Below are 17,810 nucleotides of genomic sequence, written 5' to 3'. Positions count from 1 at the left end.
ATGCCAAATAAATAGGCAGGTAAGAAGGCAAGTGCAGTGCTGAATAGCACTAAGCACAAAGGCAGACACCTGAGGGAGGCTGCGGATAAATAAAGACAAGTTAGGTCATGTCTCTCATGCATCTTATCGATGCCCTCGACTGATGTGCATTCGTCAGATTGGTAAAATTGCTTTTGAGTACAATATGGAGATGATGACAAATGGGATTTGGAAAATAGACGGCAGATAATAGCAATATAAAAATGTACATAAAATGGGAAATGATAATATAAAAATGTACATATAAGGGGAAATAATAATCTCAAATAAACAACACAAGTTGTAAGAGAAAAAAAAAGGGGGGGGGGGGAGAAATGGACGGAGGTCAGCGACCATGACGGTTTGTTTACATACGACCGTCGGCCGAGAACAATGGAGCGCGCTTGAATGGAGAGGGTGTCCGTTCAAGGGGCGCAACTCTCGTTAGAGTAAAATGAGTAAAGGGGAGATAATTCATATCTCTTTTCTAAGCGCAGTATTAGTGCGCTAGTAAAATTATCAAGGCGGTCAGACGAGATAAAGGAAATAAAATAAGATGTACAAATACATACATGGTTGCATCGACGATAATTGAGCAACGTAGCATTAATAGATTAATGCAATACATAAATAAATACATATGCCATGTTTATGTTTTCTACTTACGACAGTGAGAAATACACAATGCACTAATTAAATTTAATGAAATAATAAAATACACATGATAATATCCAGTGAGGAATATTCACTAAGTAATTAAGATGGAACTTGTGATTAAGTTCGGCTTACCACCAGGTATTCCTCTAGGAGTAAGAATAAATGATATAGTCCAGACTCGATTGACAGCGATAGAGAAATCAGAGGGTCTGGCTTGATTTAATCTACCTTATATATAGGCCTGGAAAATGTGGGCGGAAACAGGAAATGTCAGAGGCTAAGAGTTATCTTACACGTGGGTGAATTTGACTCGAGGTGGGAGTCGCACCTGGGAGTGCCACGGGGCGTGTTGACCCTAGTAATCTCTTTGATCAAAGAGAGACGTGGGAGAGGGGGGGGGGAGAAAGATTGGTTTGCATTCCACCCAAGGTGGTGTCAACTGCGGCCGTCAGACATCAAAGAGACAGTGTTTATCTTTACCCCGGTCAAGGGAAGATAAGTAAAAAACCGCCAAGGTGGTGGACTCAGTCTAGTGAGGTGGGGCGGGTGAAGAAAATGGGGATAGGACGGGGAAATAATTAAAATAAAATAGATAAATAATGATAAATAATAATTAATGCTGTGATAAGTATGAGTGACTCTGACAGCAAGCTTTTTGCATTGTCACAGCAGGCACGCAACGAAACAAGCAATGAAAGAGAGATTCAAAGTTAAAAATTGAAGAATATTTATTTACATAAATATTTACATAAAAGAATAAAAAGGGGGAGGGCACAGTGGGGCGGGTGGCCGGCTACCGTGGGCACAAGGGTACTGCGGGCAGAGCTGATCTGCCGTGGGCAGCGTAGCTAGCAGGATAAGTCCAGTGACTTGCGGAGTTCGGGTGGAGCTACGACGTCTCGCACAGACTTTGGGTCTATAGGGACGTCGTGCCTAATGGGTTGACAAGTGGACTGCCAAATAGGCAGGCAAGTAGAGCCGATAGCACCAAGTAAGTAGTTGAGTAGATCCAAGTAGGCAGTAGATGATACTCAATAGCAAATAGGCAGTAGTGCAGTGCTGAATAGCACTAAGTACATAGGCAGTTGACTAGGTAGATAATGCCAAATAAATAGGCAGGTGATCCAAACATATAGGCAGACACCTGAGGGAGGCACCAGGTATTCCACAAAGAGTAAGAATGTAAGAAATGTCCAGACTCGATTGCCAGCGATAGAGAAATTAGAGAGTCTGGTTTGACTTGGTCTACCTTAATAAGGTCCGGGAGAGGTGGACGGAAACAGGAAATGTCCTAGGCTAAAGATAATCTCTCACGTGGGTGAATTTGACTCGAGATGGGAGTCGCACCTTGGAGTGTCGAGGGGCGTGTTGATCCGAGTGATCTCTTTGATCAAAGAGAGAAGAGGGAGAAGGGGGAGAAAGAGTGATTTGTATTCCACCCAATGTGGAGTCATCTGCGACCGTCAGACATCCGGCGGGTAAGACCAAAGAGACTGTGTGTTTATCTTTACCCGATCAAGGGGTGATAAGTGAAAGCGGCGGCCTAGCTATCGCCAAGGTGGTGGACTATGTCTAGCGAAAAAAGGAAAAGGTGGGGCGGGTGATGAAATTGGGGATAGGACGGGGAACTAGTTAAAATAAATAAATAATAATAATTTATGCTGTGATAAAATTGAGTGACTCTGACAGCAAGCTTTTGACTTGTCACAGCGACATCGTTCCGCCCAAAACTAATGGACAGGCACTCATTTCCATGATGTATTATCATGGTCGCTTCGCGACTGAAGGAAGCCTTATTCATAGGCCTATTCAATGACTAAGGCCTATTATAATAGTAGGCTACTTGTTAATATAAGGAACTTGCGCGTGCCTTTGGGTTACCTAAATGTCTTAATAAACATTTCATGTGTGAATATCAGAAATTATGACATTGTTGTGGTGTTAATTCTGTCAGCTTGGTGTCAACATAACTGACGTAGGCTACAATAGCAAGTTCATTAAAACTCACCTTATCTTATCTTATAAAATACAGACCTTACTTCAAAAAAGAAGATGATTACGTCCTACGCGTGTTCCTGGATCAATCTAGTCATGCATGTTAACCAACGACTTAAATTCTGCCAAGTCATTGGTTTTCCTGTCTGGCTCAGGCAACCCATTCCATGCTCTAATAGCACTAGGGAAGAAGGAGCATTTGTACAAATTTGTCCTAGCATATGGAACGAGGAATGTGCCTTTATCTTTATGTCTTTCTGAGTATTTTATTAGGTCGTAGTTGTCCGGGGAAAAGTCCCGGGTGCATAGCGTTTTTTACATTTCTGAACTTCAGAAACTCTTTCTCTCGGCGTCTACAGCGTATTCTTTTTCTCATAATAGGAATAGGTCAAAAATTAAATTAAGAAGGTTTTGGACATGTTGATACTAAACTGTGAGAGACATTCGAGGCAGTATTTTTTTATTTTTAAAAGTTGAATTTTGGAAAAGTGCATTTTTCACGCATCCCCTATGGTGACGCCACTGCTTTAGGCTACATATACATCTTCTATCCTGAAGGCTTTCTAGATTTAGTGATTTTAGGCCTACTAAAGGTGTTACTCTAGTCAAATGTGAATATTCGTTTGTTATTAATCTCACTGTTCTATTTTGTGTCTGCTCCAGTTTCTGAAGATGAACATTAATTATGTTTTCTTGAGTTGTGAGGTTCCAAACAGAGCATGCATATACTATTATTGGCCAAACCAACAGAATTAACTGGAGCAATAGCTTCGTTAATAAGAGTCTAAACAAGTAGAATTGTCTTCCTCGTAAACTTAGAAATGGCAATAAATGTCGGTAATCCATCTCATATAGGTCTAGTGAACTCAATAAGCTGAGATGTAGAACTGTCTTTTTTTTTTGTTTGTTTTCGTAGTGCGATCCATATTCATAACTTTCACCTATCTGCCTTCATGTCATTTTTATAACGAATCGTCATAACTAAAATAAATATAACAAGGTTACAAAATTGCCCCCCCCCCCCCAAAGATAAAAAAAAAAACAGGTTTCAATATTTTCAAAAAGAATATCAGAAATTATGAACTACAATTTAAACTATCAACAACTACAACCCTTGGCTATCCAAAATTATTTGACCTCCTATGTAGGAGCATGGTAACGGTTACCCTATTGAAATCAATATACCTTTTTAAAAAAGGACAGAAGACTCAAAAGTAAAGTAGTAATTACAGCCTACATAAAACACTGAACCCATAGACATAAATAAATATAGACTGGCCGAAGGAAGTAACTTCATGTAACTTGAAATCATGTATATCTATTGTATTCGGATTTCCGAATTATGAAAAATTGCATGATCTTCATTCTTAGAGATTAAACAAAACTACACTGCCTCCTTATTTACAATATATATAGGTGTGTGGCTGAAATATATACGAGTACTTAACTTTTATACTGCTCACAAATGCTGTATAATAAAGTACACAAAATTGCAAGTCACACATTTTCGTGTCATAAAACTCTTTAATCGGCCAGTCTATATTTATATATGTCTATGACTGAACCATAATCTTCAAATACAAAAACAAAATTTAATAAAATACTCAGAAAGACACAAAGATAAAGGCACATTCCTCGTCCCATATGCTAGGACAAATTTGTACAAATGCTCCTTCTTCCCTAGTGCTATTGAGCATGGGATGGGTTGCCTGAGCTGGCCAGGAAAACCACATGAAACATATTTATCATTGGCGTAGCCAGGGGGGGGGTTCTTGGTGTTCAACCCCCCCCCCCAAATGAAATCCCCCCCCCCTTCGGAGGGGGGGGGGACGGAATTAAGCGACTGATTTTTGCTTTCATTTTGTTTATTTTAGGTGAGATTTTAATACTAAATCATCACTTACCACAGCACAGCCGAAGCAGTTTTGAGTTAAAAACCCTCTACCAGGGGTTTTTGAGTTTAAATCCCCCTACCAGGGGGTTTTGAGATTTAAAAAACACCTATCAGGGGGTTTTGAGATACAAATCCCTCTACCAGGGGGCTTTGAGTTTAAAACCCCCTACAGGAGGTTTTGAATTTTAAACCCCCTACCTGAGGTTTTTTGCAGTTAAATCCCCCTCTTCTATAAAACAAAACAAAAAAAATGCAAACAACAATCCCCAAATTCCAACAGCACAGTTGAGGAAGATTTTGATTTTAAAACCCCCTCCAAAATTTACGATAAACCCCATCTTCAATATAAAAAAGCAAATTACACACTCAAAATTCTGAGCGTAGCCAAAGGGGTTTTGAGTTTAAACCCCCCTCCCCTCCAGTTAGGGTTTGAAGCTAAAAAGTACCTCTTCAATATAAAAAAAAAGCAAATTACACACTATAAAATCTATGAGCTTAGCCAAAGGGGTTTTGAGTTTAAGCCCCCCTTCTCCAGATGGCTTTTTCTTTAAAGTTTAAAACCCCTCCAGATGGTTTTGAGTTTAAAATTCCCCTACAGAGCGTTTAGAGTTGAAAACCTCTCTCTTCAATATTATTTTAAAGCAAACTACAGTCACCAAATTCTATGATCGTAGCTAAATGGGGTTTTGAATTAAAAACAAAACAAAAAAACTCCAGATTTCTTAGTTTAAAACCCCTCAACAGATGATTTGACGAAAAACCTTTCCTTTTCGATATAAAATCTAAAGCGAAATACAGGCATGTAATTCCAAGAGCGTAGACAAGAAAGGTTACAAATTTCTACCAGTGGCTTGGGCGCCATTAATAAAGTGTGAATAGTCTTCTGCCGAAGTTGAAAATCATTAAATGTGTCTCAACAAAGATGACTAAGACAGATTTTAGGAGTCAGTCATAGAGATCGGGTCTAAATCAAAGAAAATATATGCCGAACTGTGAGTCGAATTTTTAGTAAGGTTATGACAGAGCGTCGCATGAGGTTTTGCGGGACATGTTCTCACACAAAATGAATTACGCAAAATAAGAGTTGCGGAAACAGCTTGCCGGAAAATGCGCCGAACGGCTCGAGAGGGTCTAAGTAAGTAAGAATAGCACATTAGGTTTTTGAAGTAAAACTTTTTAATAGCAAGATAATGCACTGTAGATACCTCACAATATGCATTTTGTTGGCTTTCAATACCAGAAATAGTGCTCGGCGGCGGGGCTTCGCCCCGCGCTGGGGGAGCGCTGCGAACTCCCCCAGACCCCCTTGCTAGCAGGGAGTCTACAATAAACAATAAACGTCTTCCGAAAGGGTCAGAATGTAATAAAGATTAATTATGTACACACACACACACATATATATATATATAATTTTTTCCGCGGGGGGGGGGGGGGGTCAGGGGGGGAATCCCCCCCCCCCCCAAAACCCTCCCCGAAAAAAAATCCTGGCTATTTATAGTCCATTCATTTCATATTTTGATCAAATTAACATTCAAATTTGGCTTTCTAAAACATTTTTAATACATTGGTTTACGAAAGCTTCGAAGCCGTGTTGAGATAGGCCTATATTCATTCATGAATCGCGTACTAAAAATTATTTCGTTTCATTGTTTACAAAACACTCTCAGTTACTATATCTGCAGTGATATGCAAATAAAGACCCGTGGATCGCGGGAAAAATATGTCTAGTATAAGATTTTAAAAAATACAATGGCCATTCTGCGCCTGGTCTTTTTTTTTTTTAATTGCATTTAAAAAGCGCATTTTTGCATGCTTATGTGCGCTATGGTCCAATATCTTTTGTGGTAAATAGCGTTATGGGGGGGGGGGTATCTGGCAGGTTGTTGTGCTGCCCTTAGTCGCGCTCAACAAACACAACTTTACTCTCGAATCGAGTTTCGATAAATAGATGTTATAAGATGTAGATCTAAATGTTATATAGATCTTTAAGTTGACAATGATTTAATTTAGTCAAGATCTATCTAAGTGTTACGTGTAGATCCAGTTCAGAAAGTTTAGATCTAGCTTCAGTGCTAGATCTAAACTTTCTGAACTGGATCTACACGTAACACTTAAAAATCAGTCAGATGTACAATTAATCTGCCAGATTGTATTTAGATCCTGTTAAGAATTTCAAATGAAAAGTATGTCTCAAAAATCAATTAAAAGTAAAATTCAAACGAGAATATAATGATATATCTATATATTTTTTATTTAGTTTTTATTGTTTTTGCTCATTAAATAGATCTAGACATCTAGATCTAGACATCTAGATCTATATTATTTTTGGTGCTATGAAAAGAAGTCTTAGTGTCACTTAACAATGTAATTGTGTTGAATGAAGCTGTAGCTTCTTCCGGAATGACGTCATTAAATGGCGTTGAGGACTTGAAAGAAAAGGGAGAAGGAAGTCCTTTCGTTGTATAAATTATACATTTCCGAACCATTCCGTGTGATTTTTTTCTTCGTTATTGGCAGCTTTATTAAGTTGTTAAGCCGTTTTTGAATTAAAAGATGGATGTAGATCTATATTTAGGCTAAAATTGGATCTAGATTAAATTATTTCAATTTAGTATCAGTGAGTGAGTATTCATTATCAAATCTACAGTAACACTATGAACGGCTTATCATTTAGTGAGCTTTGTTGCCTTTTTTGTTGCCCCCCTTGTCCGGCACGAATCGCAGCTAAATTGGCATTTTTGCCACCAGAAAAAACATATGATCTCATATCTGACGAAACTGGGTCCCGTTACAGTTTACACCTAACAGAGAGAGCAGAATGGCAATATAGTCAAAGAGAACTTGACAATATTGAAGTTTTTTATACCAGAACAAGTAAAAATAACCGAATAGTTTGCATGTTTGCTAGATGTACACCAAATGCCAAATTCACAATTCTTTTTAGCCATGGTAATGCTGTTGATCTAGGACAGATGAGTAGCTTTTATATTGGGCTAGGGTCAAGAATTAATTGTAACATATTTAGCTTCGATTACTCTGGTTATGGTGCCAGTGGAGGAAAACCATCAGAGAAAAATATCTATGCAGATATTGATGCAGCATGGCAAGCCTTGAGAACAAGGTACGGAATCAGTCCACAGAACATTATACTATATGGTCAAAGTATAGGTACTGTGCCAACTATAGATCTTGCATCTCGATATGAAGTTGGAGCTGTTATTTTACATTCACCTTTGATGTCCGGTATGAGAGTTGCCTTCCCAGAAACCAAAAGGACCTGGTTTTTTGATGCTTTTCCAAGGTAACAGAAAATTTAGCACTAAAAATCTTGACCACCTGCTTACTTTCCACTTAAAATTTTGTTTTTTCAACCAATTCGGTATTAATGTCTATTATTCTATTTATCAGTTGTTATGCTATGAATTTAACACAGACACAAAATAAAAAAATATTGTTTAATAGATTATACACATGGCTACTTAATAAATAGATCCAGTGTAAAACAGAGAACTATATTATAAAATACTTTTTATTTTACGTTCCATAAAATAATGACATTTTTGGTTTTGGAAATGTTATTAATCATCTTTTACCATGTTTCTTCATAACATAGATTTTTTAGTGTGTACTTGTATTGTTCAGAGATTTATGTAGTGTGTATTTATAATAATGTTAATAATTTTCAACTGTAGTTTGCCCAGCTAACTAGTGTCATAATTTCCTAGAACTTGTACATACACTTTTGTAAACACATTCTTTTTTAAATTATAAAATAACCATGACACACACACATATATATAACATAACCATCATGTCTTGGTAGACATTGGATGGCCCCGATGAATCAGTTGTTAAATGCTTTACAGGAATGTAGCAAGAGTTAATCAAGAGGCCTTAAATAGAAGGAACATGAGATGCCTCTTCGTATATCATAATCCCTATCTTGTCCTTGTTAATTATTAGATTCTGTGTAGTACCGGTTAAAATGTTGAAGCTGTCTGGGAAATACTGATCTAGTTTTTAGAATGTCTGAAGGTCTCCTCTCCAGATTTTTTCTTTAGCACTCCAGTGCAGCTGAGATTTGAAATGAGTATCTTTCCTTATTTAGTTAACAAGCTACATCTGTCTGAAGCTCTCGGTTTTAGAGGCACCAGGTTATCTGTCCTTCATTCACCACTTTACCATTAATAAATACAGTTTCTCTGGGCTAGTATCTCAGCAACATGAGCAGGTAGATACTGGGATTGGTTAGTTGTTGTTTGAGCCACACATCATTTAGAAGTATTTTATGGGAGCGCATCCCCTTGATACCCTAAACAATAAAAACCTTGAAATATCTTAATATGTTATTTATAAACTAGTTAATACTTGTACTAATGTTTGTCTTTAAATATTTCAGCATAGACAAAGTGCCCAAAATAACATCTCCAGTTCTGGTCATTCATGGTACAGAGGACGAAGTTATAGATTTCACACATGGTTTAACTATATATGAACGCTGTCCACGAACAGTTGAACCACTGTGGGTGGAAGGTGCAGGCCATAATGATGTAGAACTATATGGTCAATACCTAGAAAGACTCAAACAGTTCATAAATGTTGAATTGGCTGTCAATTGACTAGCAGCCACAGAGGAAACTGTTCAAGGTGACCATGACTTGGTGCCAATGGATTCAGAGGTGGTTCTCCCCACTGCCAATGAGGATTTAGATGTGACAGTGGAGGATGAAGACATATCTCCACAGCATGATACACAGGCAACCTTGTCCTTACAACTCCCTCCTCAGGAGGAGAGAGTTGTATGACTCACAGCTTTAGACATTAGCCGAACATCTCATTTAAACTGCTCTAATCATCATGTTCCAAACATAAATTGTAATCATCATCTAAACTGAAATGTTTTCTTTGTTCTTTTTAATACAGAAAAGTTAGTGGTTCCAACGAACAATAAAAAAAAAAAAGCATTAGAAGGCCTTTTTTTTTTCTGATCCATATTTTTATGACAAAATGTAATAACTTTGAAACTAGAAAATATTTCACAATCAGTACCAATAACAATTTGGTACTTTTAATTCATTTTTTGTGTCTTACTCTTACAATTTAATAGAAAAAAAAAGTTACATATGTTAGATGAACATGATATTATTGTAGTTGACTTGAGCTTGAATAATTTCCTCTGTGAAAAACTTAATCAATTACACTGTATATGACAAAAGATATTTTCTCCTACTTAATTTATGATTTTTTTTTATATTGCCATAAAACATTTCCATGACACTGTATAGGAAGAATTACATGGAATAATTCAATGATGTCAGCACTACATGAAATTGCATTTTCATGTAGGTCATATCATTTTGTAATGTTTTTTTTTATTTGAAAATCCTCAGTGTGCTAGAAAACTGATTTAAAGGGGTTGATTAGTGATTTTGATAATCCTTTAATGCTCTTTAATTTTGCTATCCAATGATTAGGTATCTTAAATTTAAATATCTGTCAATATACTTGAAAGATATTTTCATAATTTTGTGCTTTGATAAGGTGATTCTGGTCTGTAGTTAATCTGCTATGCATTAGCAAAAAATGATAGTCTGAACTTTTGAAAAGGTTGATACAAATATAATGTGATACTCAGATTCTCAATATAAAAAAGCACAAATTAAATATTTATCAATAATGTGAAGATAGCCCAAAAAAAAATTTAACCAGTATAATTTTAAAAATGATATATGTTCTCTTGACCAGAAATGTGTAATCTTTTATTTTTTAATGAGAAATGTGTGTCCTAGATATTTCTGAAAATGTATTATAGACATATGTGTATTACCAAATAATGTATGTGTGCGTGTTTACTAAGATTTACATTTTAAGTTCATTAACATCTTCATCTATTCAGTTTCAACTAGTAGTAGTAGTTCTTTCACCAATTTCATATCTCTGTACAGAAGAATACAAATGTTGAATGTTTTAAATGGTTGTGAGAAATGAATGGGAAATGAATTCCATGTTTCCTGTATGTTGTAATGGTGAACCCATTCTTCTTTTTTTTGTCTTATTTGTTACCAGGTAATAGACATACACATTAACATCATTTTCTCAAATTCACACAAACTACTGGTACTGTTATTACTGGACAAACACTAAAACCATTACTGATTCAAAGATATTAGTGTCAATATGATTTATTTTTTTTTAGAATTGCAGTGTGGGTTAAAATATTTGTTAATGTGTATTTTTAATTTCTATAATAGCATGTATTGTGTAGCTCATTCTGAAGACTTGTACATTTTGTCATAATTTATAACATTTGTTGCACGACAGATTTGTTCATAAGTGATAAAAAAAAATGTCTGACAATTTTACTTTTTATATTGATTTCACAATAAATCAAGTCTGTTTAATCTGTTAACAGTTGCAGAGTTGTGATATAAACTCAAATATTGAATGCTTTTGTTAGTTTTCAAAAGAGGTAAACATTTGTCAGTCAACAAATACATTTTTGTGTGCTTCAAGTCAATACTGCAGGCTCAACTATATACCATATTCACTTTTTTTTTTATTTGGGTTTTACACATTTTTGACTGATATTTCAATTTGATCATTTACACAGTTTTGTTTCTGCTAGAGTGCAAGCAAAGAGTTTTTGGCATCATTGTGCTCTCTACTTAAGAAAATGTATTATTTAAAGATTGATTGGCTTTGAAAGCTGCCCTTAAATGGCTAACACCATTCCTTTTATTAAATTTTAATTTATGTGAACAATTTGCAGTTACATAAGACATTTAACAAAGTACACCAGGTTAAGGAGAACTGTTGACTATTTCAATTTATTCATTTCAGATACATAATTATTTTATGTTTGTTTGCCTTGTTGTTTTTTTTTATTTATCAATGGTTTATAATTTATATTTTTTGTTTTTTTTTAAGATAAAGAGAACAGAAGCTACATTTGGTTTAAATATGAATAATGTACAAAATACATAAACTTCATTCAATGATAGCAAGAATATTTGCAAACTACAGGCAACTGTTATTTCTAACAATATCTTTACTTTTGGGCAGAACTATCTAGGTTAACTTTAAATGAACAACCGACTAATTGATTGTACATCCTAGAAAAAAATCTATAGAATTTAGAATATTCTACTAATTCATACAATTTACCATGTTTACTAGGTATCAGATAAAAAAATATAATATAAATATGTTTGCTCAATTAAAAATAGAACAATCTTTGCCATTATAAATGTTTTTATAATTAAATTTTGTTACATTTCTACAGTACTGATGGTTTCAATATCTTATAGTGATGTTTAATGACATTTGACCTTGTATAGTTAATCAGTAGTGATAAGGTTCATTTTTTTTGTGATTCAGCGTTTTAAATTCTTGAAATTGACATTTGAATTACTTATAATTTTTTTAAATGTACATTTTTGATGATATTTCAACTTTTTTTTGTTTAAAGCTAAGTGTTTTAACATTAGCAGTGATTAGACTAAAAGTATTGAATTCTTTATCCACCATCATGTTGTATTTAGTTCTATATTGTATTAATTTAATGTTCATTGTCTCAGTTATATTTTATTTTTTATTCAAGAGTATATTATTACCAAGTACCAACAATTTAAAGTATAGTGAAAATTAAAAAAAAACTTGTAAATAATTCATTGTTTCTAAGTTGTTTGTCATGTTGAAACATAACTTTGGCACTTGTGTTGGGTTTCATTAGGTTTTTCATAATTAAAACTAACTACTTTAAACAGCTCATAAGTGTTTCTTTGGTTTGCTAAATGGGAATATGTTTATTCAACCAGTATGCATCCAAATCTTTTGTTGTATCTGTTGATCTGATTTCCCTATATCTTTTTTATCCCAAATATTCAAGTTAACATGTGTGAAGTAGGTAGGTCAGGTTTGAGTAGCTTTAAAACCATGCTCCTCATTAAGTCTTGTAAATCTGTCACATGCTAAACTTTCTCTCTGACTATGAAAGATCATCTGCTGCTCCACTTATTTTGTTAAAGTCTGTCTTGTTGTTGGTTATCATATTTTTGCATACTGGTTGAATGAATAAAGGTAGTTTTCTAATAAATATAAAATAGGCAAGGTGTCTGTTAGTCTAGTGCTAAAAAAAAATGTACATTTTTTTTGAAAGTGTTAATTAGAATTGATGTTTTTTAACATTTGATTCCAATTTTTGCTTTTTCCCAGCATGTACCTTTTTTTTTTTTTTCTACAAATACCACATTGAAATGTGTTTGTGTGTTGCTTGTAAAAAGTCTCAAGTAAAAACTATCAATTGTTATGAACAGAAAAAGTTGGATCAAGTTCAGAATTTCTTGATTCTTTCTATTTTTCAGATGTATTTCCACTTTGAAAAGTAACCACATGTTTTGTTAACATAAAGCATTATTCTTTTTTTATTTTCCCCCTACTGTGACAGACACACTGCATCTTTTTGATCTTCTTTGCATTTATGTATGATTTTAATTTGTTCCTTTAAAGACGAGATGTTCTATTTTTCAAACACACAAGCAAACATGCAATGTTATCCTAAACCTAGTCATCAAGCCTCTTTGTGTGCTAAAGGGCACATACATTCAGCTAAACTGGGGTGAATGTCCTTATCCCATTTGAAATCTCTTTTGTTGTAATGATTAAATTTTTTTTATTATTTGTATAGTGGTCAGTGCTAAATGAATTGCATTCTATTTGTGTAAAACATGTCAATCAGAAGCTCCATGATCAAGGTCTGTGAATTGGTGTACACTCTAATGTTCTTTTTTTTTTTTTTTAATTCAAATAAATTATTTTTGTGATTCGAAGTGTTTTTATGATTGATATCTGATTAAACAAAGTGAAACCTGTCAATAGTAATGTCACTATGTTCTTGAACAAATATTCATAGGTTTTGATAGAACGAAAGTTTTAAGGGCTCATATCCGCCCCTACCTTTTTAATAAAACCAGTCAATGGGATAAAGTAAAAATTCTAATGGGACTGCTAGAAACAAATCAGTTTGATATTCAATAAATGGTGGCACACTCTGACAAGATGCTAGTTACTGTACTTAGCTAAGTATTAGATTTCTTAACAGAAAAAAAAATCACTTTTAGTAAGGGTGTGCTTAAAAAAAAAAGACAACTGCATTTTTATTTAAGCTGTAAGAGAAGTATCTGTAGCAGACTTTCTGAAAAAAAAAATTTAAGTAGAAAGAGAGAATCTATGCAAAAAGAAATACCTTTTTAATAATTACTCAAAAAGTGGACTTAAACAGGTCAACAGGCAATATTAATGAAGTAAAACATTCAGATCTTTTGTTTCTGTTAATAAATCATTAGGCATTATAATTAATTTTTATTTTATTTTCTTAAACTTGTTTTACCACTACCAGCTAGGCCTACATTAAACATAAATAGTATTAAATAATTACTGTGAATAATTATATTTTAAATTATTAACTACTCAGTATTGATTGCTATTGATAAAGTAAAAAGTCCAATCTGTTGACTTGCGTAACAGTCACCTAAGGCAAACATTGCAGATATAAAAATATTGATCTTACATTAGCAAAATATTACAGAACATCATTTCCAAACTGATCTTAGGCATACAATATCGCGATTAAAATACAGCCGTTCCATACATGCCTAGTGTCAGGTTTAGGATTTATTTGCGTTTTTAACTAGCTGTATACTGTTAAGGTCCCGGGGTTCAACCTGACAAGAACATCACTCACACACAGTCGTACATACAGTAAACAACTAGGTGAATAGTTTAAATAACAACAAAAATAAATGAATTTAATTGTATGAAACATATATGTGTATGTACAATGAGGATGACAAATAGACAGTATATATATTAGATATATATATATATATATATAATAGGTATATATAAAGATATTATACAATAATTAATTTAAGCACCTTTGCTACGGCTATTAACTTGTCACCCTGGCTTTATGGTCCACCAGACTCTGACCGACTGGCGTCACAACACTGCCAACCTTGGTAATAGTAAAGTTTGACAATGACAATGAAAAAAACTGCAATATGTATTTCTGAGACGGCAAGCGACGCCCACAACTCCAACACTGGCACCCTATAAACGAAATAAACACAATACTCTCAACTTCTACACTAAAAATAGAAATAGTGACAACCTCATACAACATAAAATAAGAGATATCACAAACGAATAACTCACCCTAAACAGGGGTCCCAAAAATATAACTGAATAATACGTCCGAGAAACTGGTACAGACAAATAACGTTTTACGAGCCAACACACCGTCCGCTACAACCAAACTAGAGGGTGAACTGCCTCATGACAAAGAATGACCGATAGATGTCACCGGACTTTGTGACGTAGCAAAACAATTCAAAACAAAAAAATACAAGACACTCTCGCCCCGTACACGTACTACCAGTAGAGGAAATAAAAAAAAACAAGAGTTAGGAGAAAGAAATAGACACTTGTCTATACTACGCGACACCTAGCAAATGTATTATCAATCTACACTCACTGTGTGATCATTGTATACCTGTTTACTATTTTTATAGTGTGATTTGTTGTATTTATATATTTGTGCAATGGTATTGATGTGTGAACTGTCAGTGGCGTAGCAAGTTGCTCATGGCCTACCTCTATTTTGTGTATGACAAAAGCAAATGGTGTATCCATCAGTATATTTTAAAAAAAAGGCATTCATGTGTAGATAGGGTACTGTCACCACACTCATTTCAGTTACACCCATTTACAAGTACTGGGGTAATATTGAATTAGTGTCATGACGTTCAGAGTGATTTATATCAAACGAATATTTAAATTTGATTAGAGTAACATCTTTAGTAAGTACCAGTAGCAATAATACAGAAAACACTAAACCACTATTTACTAATAGAAAAACAAAACCTAATAAAATACTCAGAAAGACTCAAAGAATCGGCACATTTCTTATTCCATATGCTAGGACGAATTCGTATAAGTGCTCCATCTTCCCTAGTGCCTTTAGAGAATGGACTTGGTTGCCTGAATTAACCAGGAAAACCAACGACTTTGCATAGTTAAAGTCATTGATTAACATGCATGGCTAGAATGACACACGAAATGCGTAGGACATAATTATCTTCTCTTTTGAAGTAACGTCTGCAATCTATAAGATAAGTTATACGTCTTAAAAATTAGAATGATTATTGATTATCCGGTGTCGATATCAGCAATTAAATGTTTTATTGACCTTTCTTATTACATACATTTACATTCCAAAAACACTTCTAAGTGAGAACTGTTGAACTGTTGAATATAACACTTTCATGACCATCATTCCTTAACGATAATCGTGTATGCTGTTATGTTATATTGAATTGCAGAAGCGCTTATCTTGATATTTGGCAGCACATAAATAAACCATACACATTTTGAAACTAGTCATAAAAATGTGCAAAGCTCAAAACTGCTGGCGGCATTTTGAAGTTGTGGTTTGGACACTAAACATTGCGCAAGCCTCAGCTTTGGTTGAAGTAACGCCCGAAGGCCATTGTTCTGTGCACTTAATCAAGAAGGCACCATCATAGCTAGGGGCTCGCAATTTACTTCAAGGCAACTGAAGATTTCTCATTGCTAGGTATATTTGTTTAACCAAGTCGGATGTCCTCGTGTACTCTTAGATAAGATATACCAGGATTCAGAGGCGTAGTGAATGGGGCACGATGCCCCGGGCGCCATCCTCATGTGGGGGGGGGGGGCACACGCAGAAGGACGCGAAAAAAAAAAGATTTTCTATAAATTTTCAATTTTGTAGAATTATTTTAACTAACAAACATTTTCTCCTAGAAATAATTCCTAATTGCATTATTGGATCTGTCTTATACGTTCTCGTCATGCTCATTTGAATAAAGGTTAGGCTTACAATGCGCTGTGCTTATCACCATTGGTCAATTGACATCTACAACAATAATCGTGTTTTCAATTTAAAACTCTTTACTGATAACAAACCTGATTCTAGATTATAATTCAGTGAACAGTAGATGAGTAAAACTGTTAGAAAAGAGTTTACTAAAATAGACCAGAAAAAGATTTTTTTTTTTGGCTACATATAGATTAGCATTTTTTTTCAGTTTAGAATAGTGTTTTGTGTGTGTGTTTTTTTTTGTTTTTTTTTTTGAGTTGTTCAAATTTGAGGCCAGCGTTTCTCAAACTGTGGGGCGCCCCCGCCCTCACCTCATAGGGTGCTGGCATAGGGGTGCGAAGTTGCTTTTATTTTTTTTTTTTCAAAAACAAAAACTGTTGTAGTTATAACCCAGATTTGAGTGAAGTCGTTTTATCTAATTAGGGCCTTTCATTGGCCTACTGTTTTTGTGAGAAGCGTCTGCAATAAGAATTTAAATATGTCAATAAATAAAATTTGAAAAACTATCGGAATTTCCCTTTAAGATTTTAGGCCTACTTTCTTACATCTTTCTGAACACCAATATGATCTTTCGTTCAAGCTTATTACGAAAGTACAGTCTCAAATGACTAGAATATATCTCCCCATTCAGTACCGGGTATCCACATGTCACAAGCTTCACTTTGACTTAGACGCACTTTTATTTCTAGGAATAAAATGTGGTATAGACCAAAGCATAATGAATTTCGGAAGCCTACAATGTATGAAAACGCTTGATCCCAATGCTTACAGACCTATTAGCTTTGATAAGGGGAGACGCCAACGTATTTGGGGGAGAGCCAATATTAAAGGTATGAGAAACATTGTTTAGGTCTGCGCCCTTCTTACTAGAAAAAGCAATAATCTTGATGTTGAACGTGAGAACAAGTGCTATATGGTTTCAAATGTTACAACGATTGGATCTTATTGAACTACAGTAACTCCTATTAAATGGGAACATTAATTGTGCACTAATTACAAACAATGCTTTTTTTTTCCATCTTTCAGTCTTTATTTAATGCAGGGCAGTATCACCATACTAGTGTAATCTAGTAAAAAAAAAGTTCCCCTTTCAGATCTTGTGATCTATAGGGCAGATGATGTAAAGGTCATCTATTTCTGTCGCCTACGGTTAATGAGGGTGTCATGTGGCCAGCAAAACGACCAACCACTTTTACTTTTCCCCAACTAACGTCAGAGGCGCCCAAAGATCCCGAAATTAAAAATCCAAGTATTCGAACTCGGGACCCCGGTTCAGAAGCCAAGCACTTTACCACTCAGCCACCACGCCTCATATAGGTATTTCTT

The 17,810-nt window shown here is 34.8% G+C and overlaps 1 protein-coding gene across 1 annotated transcript; it reads left to right on the top strand.

The window, feature by feature from the left end:
- Positions 1-6,940: 6,940 nt before the first annotated feature.
- Positions 6,941-13,438, top strand: LOC106078118 (alpha/beta hydrolase domain-containing protein 17B-like). The gene is made up of 2 exons (XM_013238868.2): positions 6,941-7,865; positions 8,964-13,438. The coding sequence occupies exons 1-2, from the start codon at positions 7,219-7,221 to the stop codon at positions 9,181-9,183; spliced, it is 867 nt and encodes a 288-aa protein (XP_013094322.1). The 5' UTR covers positions 6,941-7,218; the 3' UTR covers positions 9,184-13,438.
- The last annotated feature ends 4,372 nt before the right edge of the window (positions 13,439-17,810 follow it).

This window comes from Biomphalaria glabrata, chromosome 1, assembly GCF_947242115.1.
Source record: "Biomphalaria glabrata chromosome 1, xgBioGlab47.1, whole genome shotgun sequence".
Lineage (NCBI taxonomy): Eukaryota > Metazoa > Mollusca > Gastropoda > Planorbidae > Biomphalaria > Biomphalaria glabrata.
Note: the sequence above shows the minus strand (reverse complement) of the source record. Positions and strands in the feature narration are given on the sequence as shown.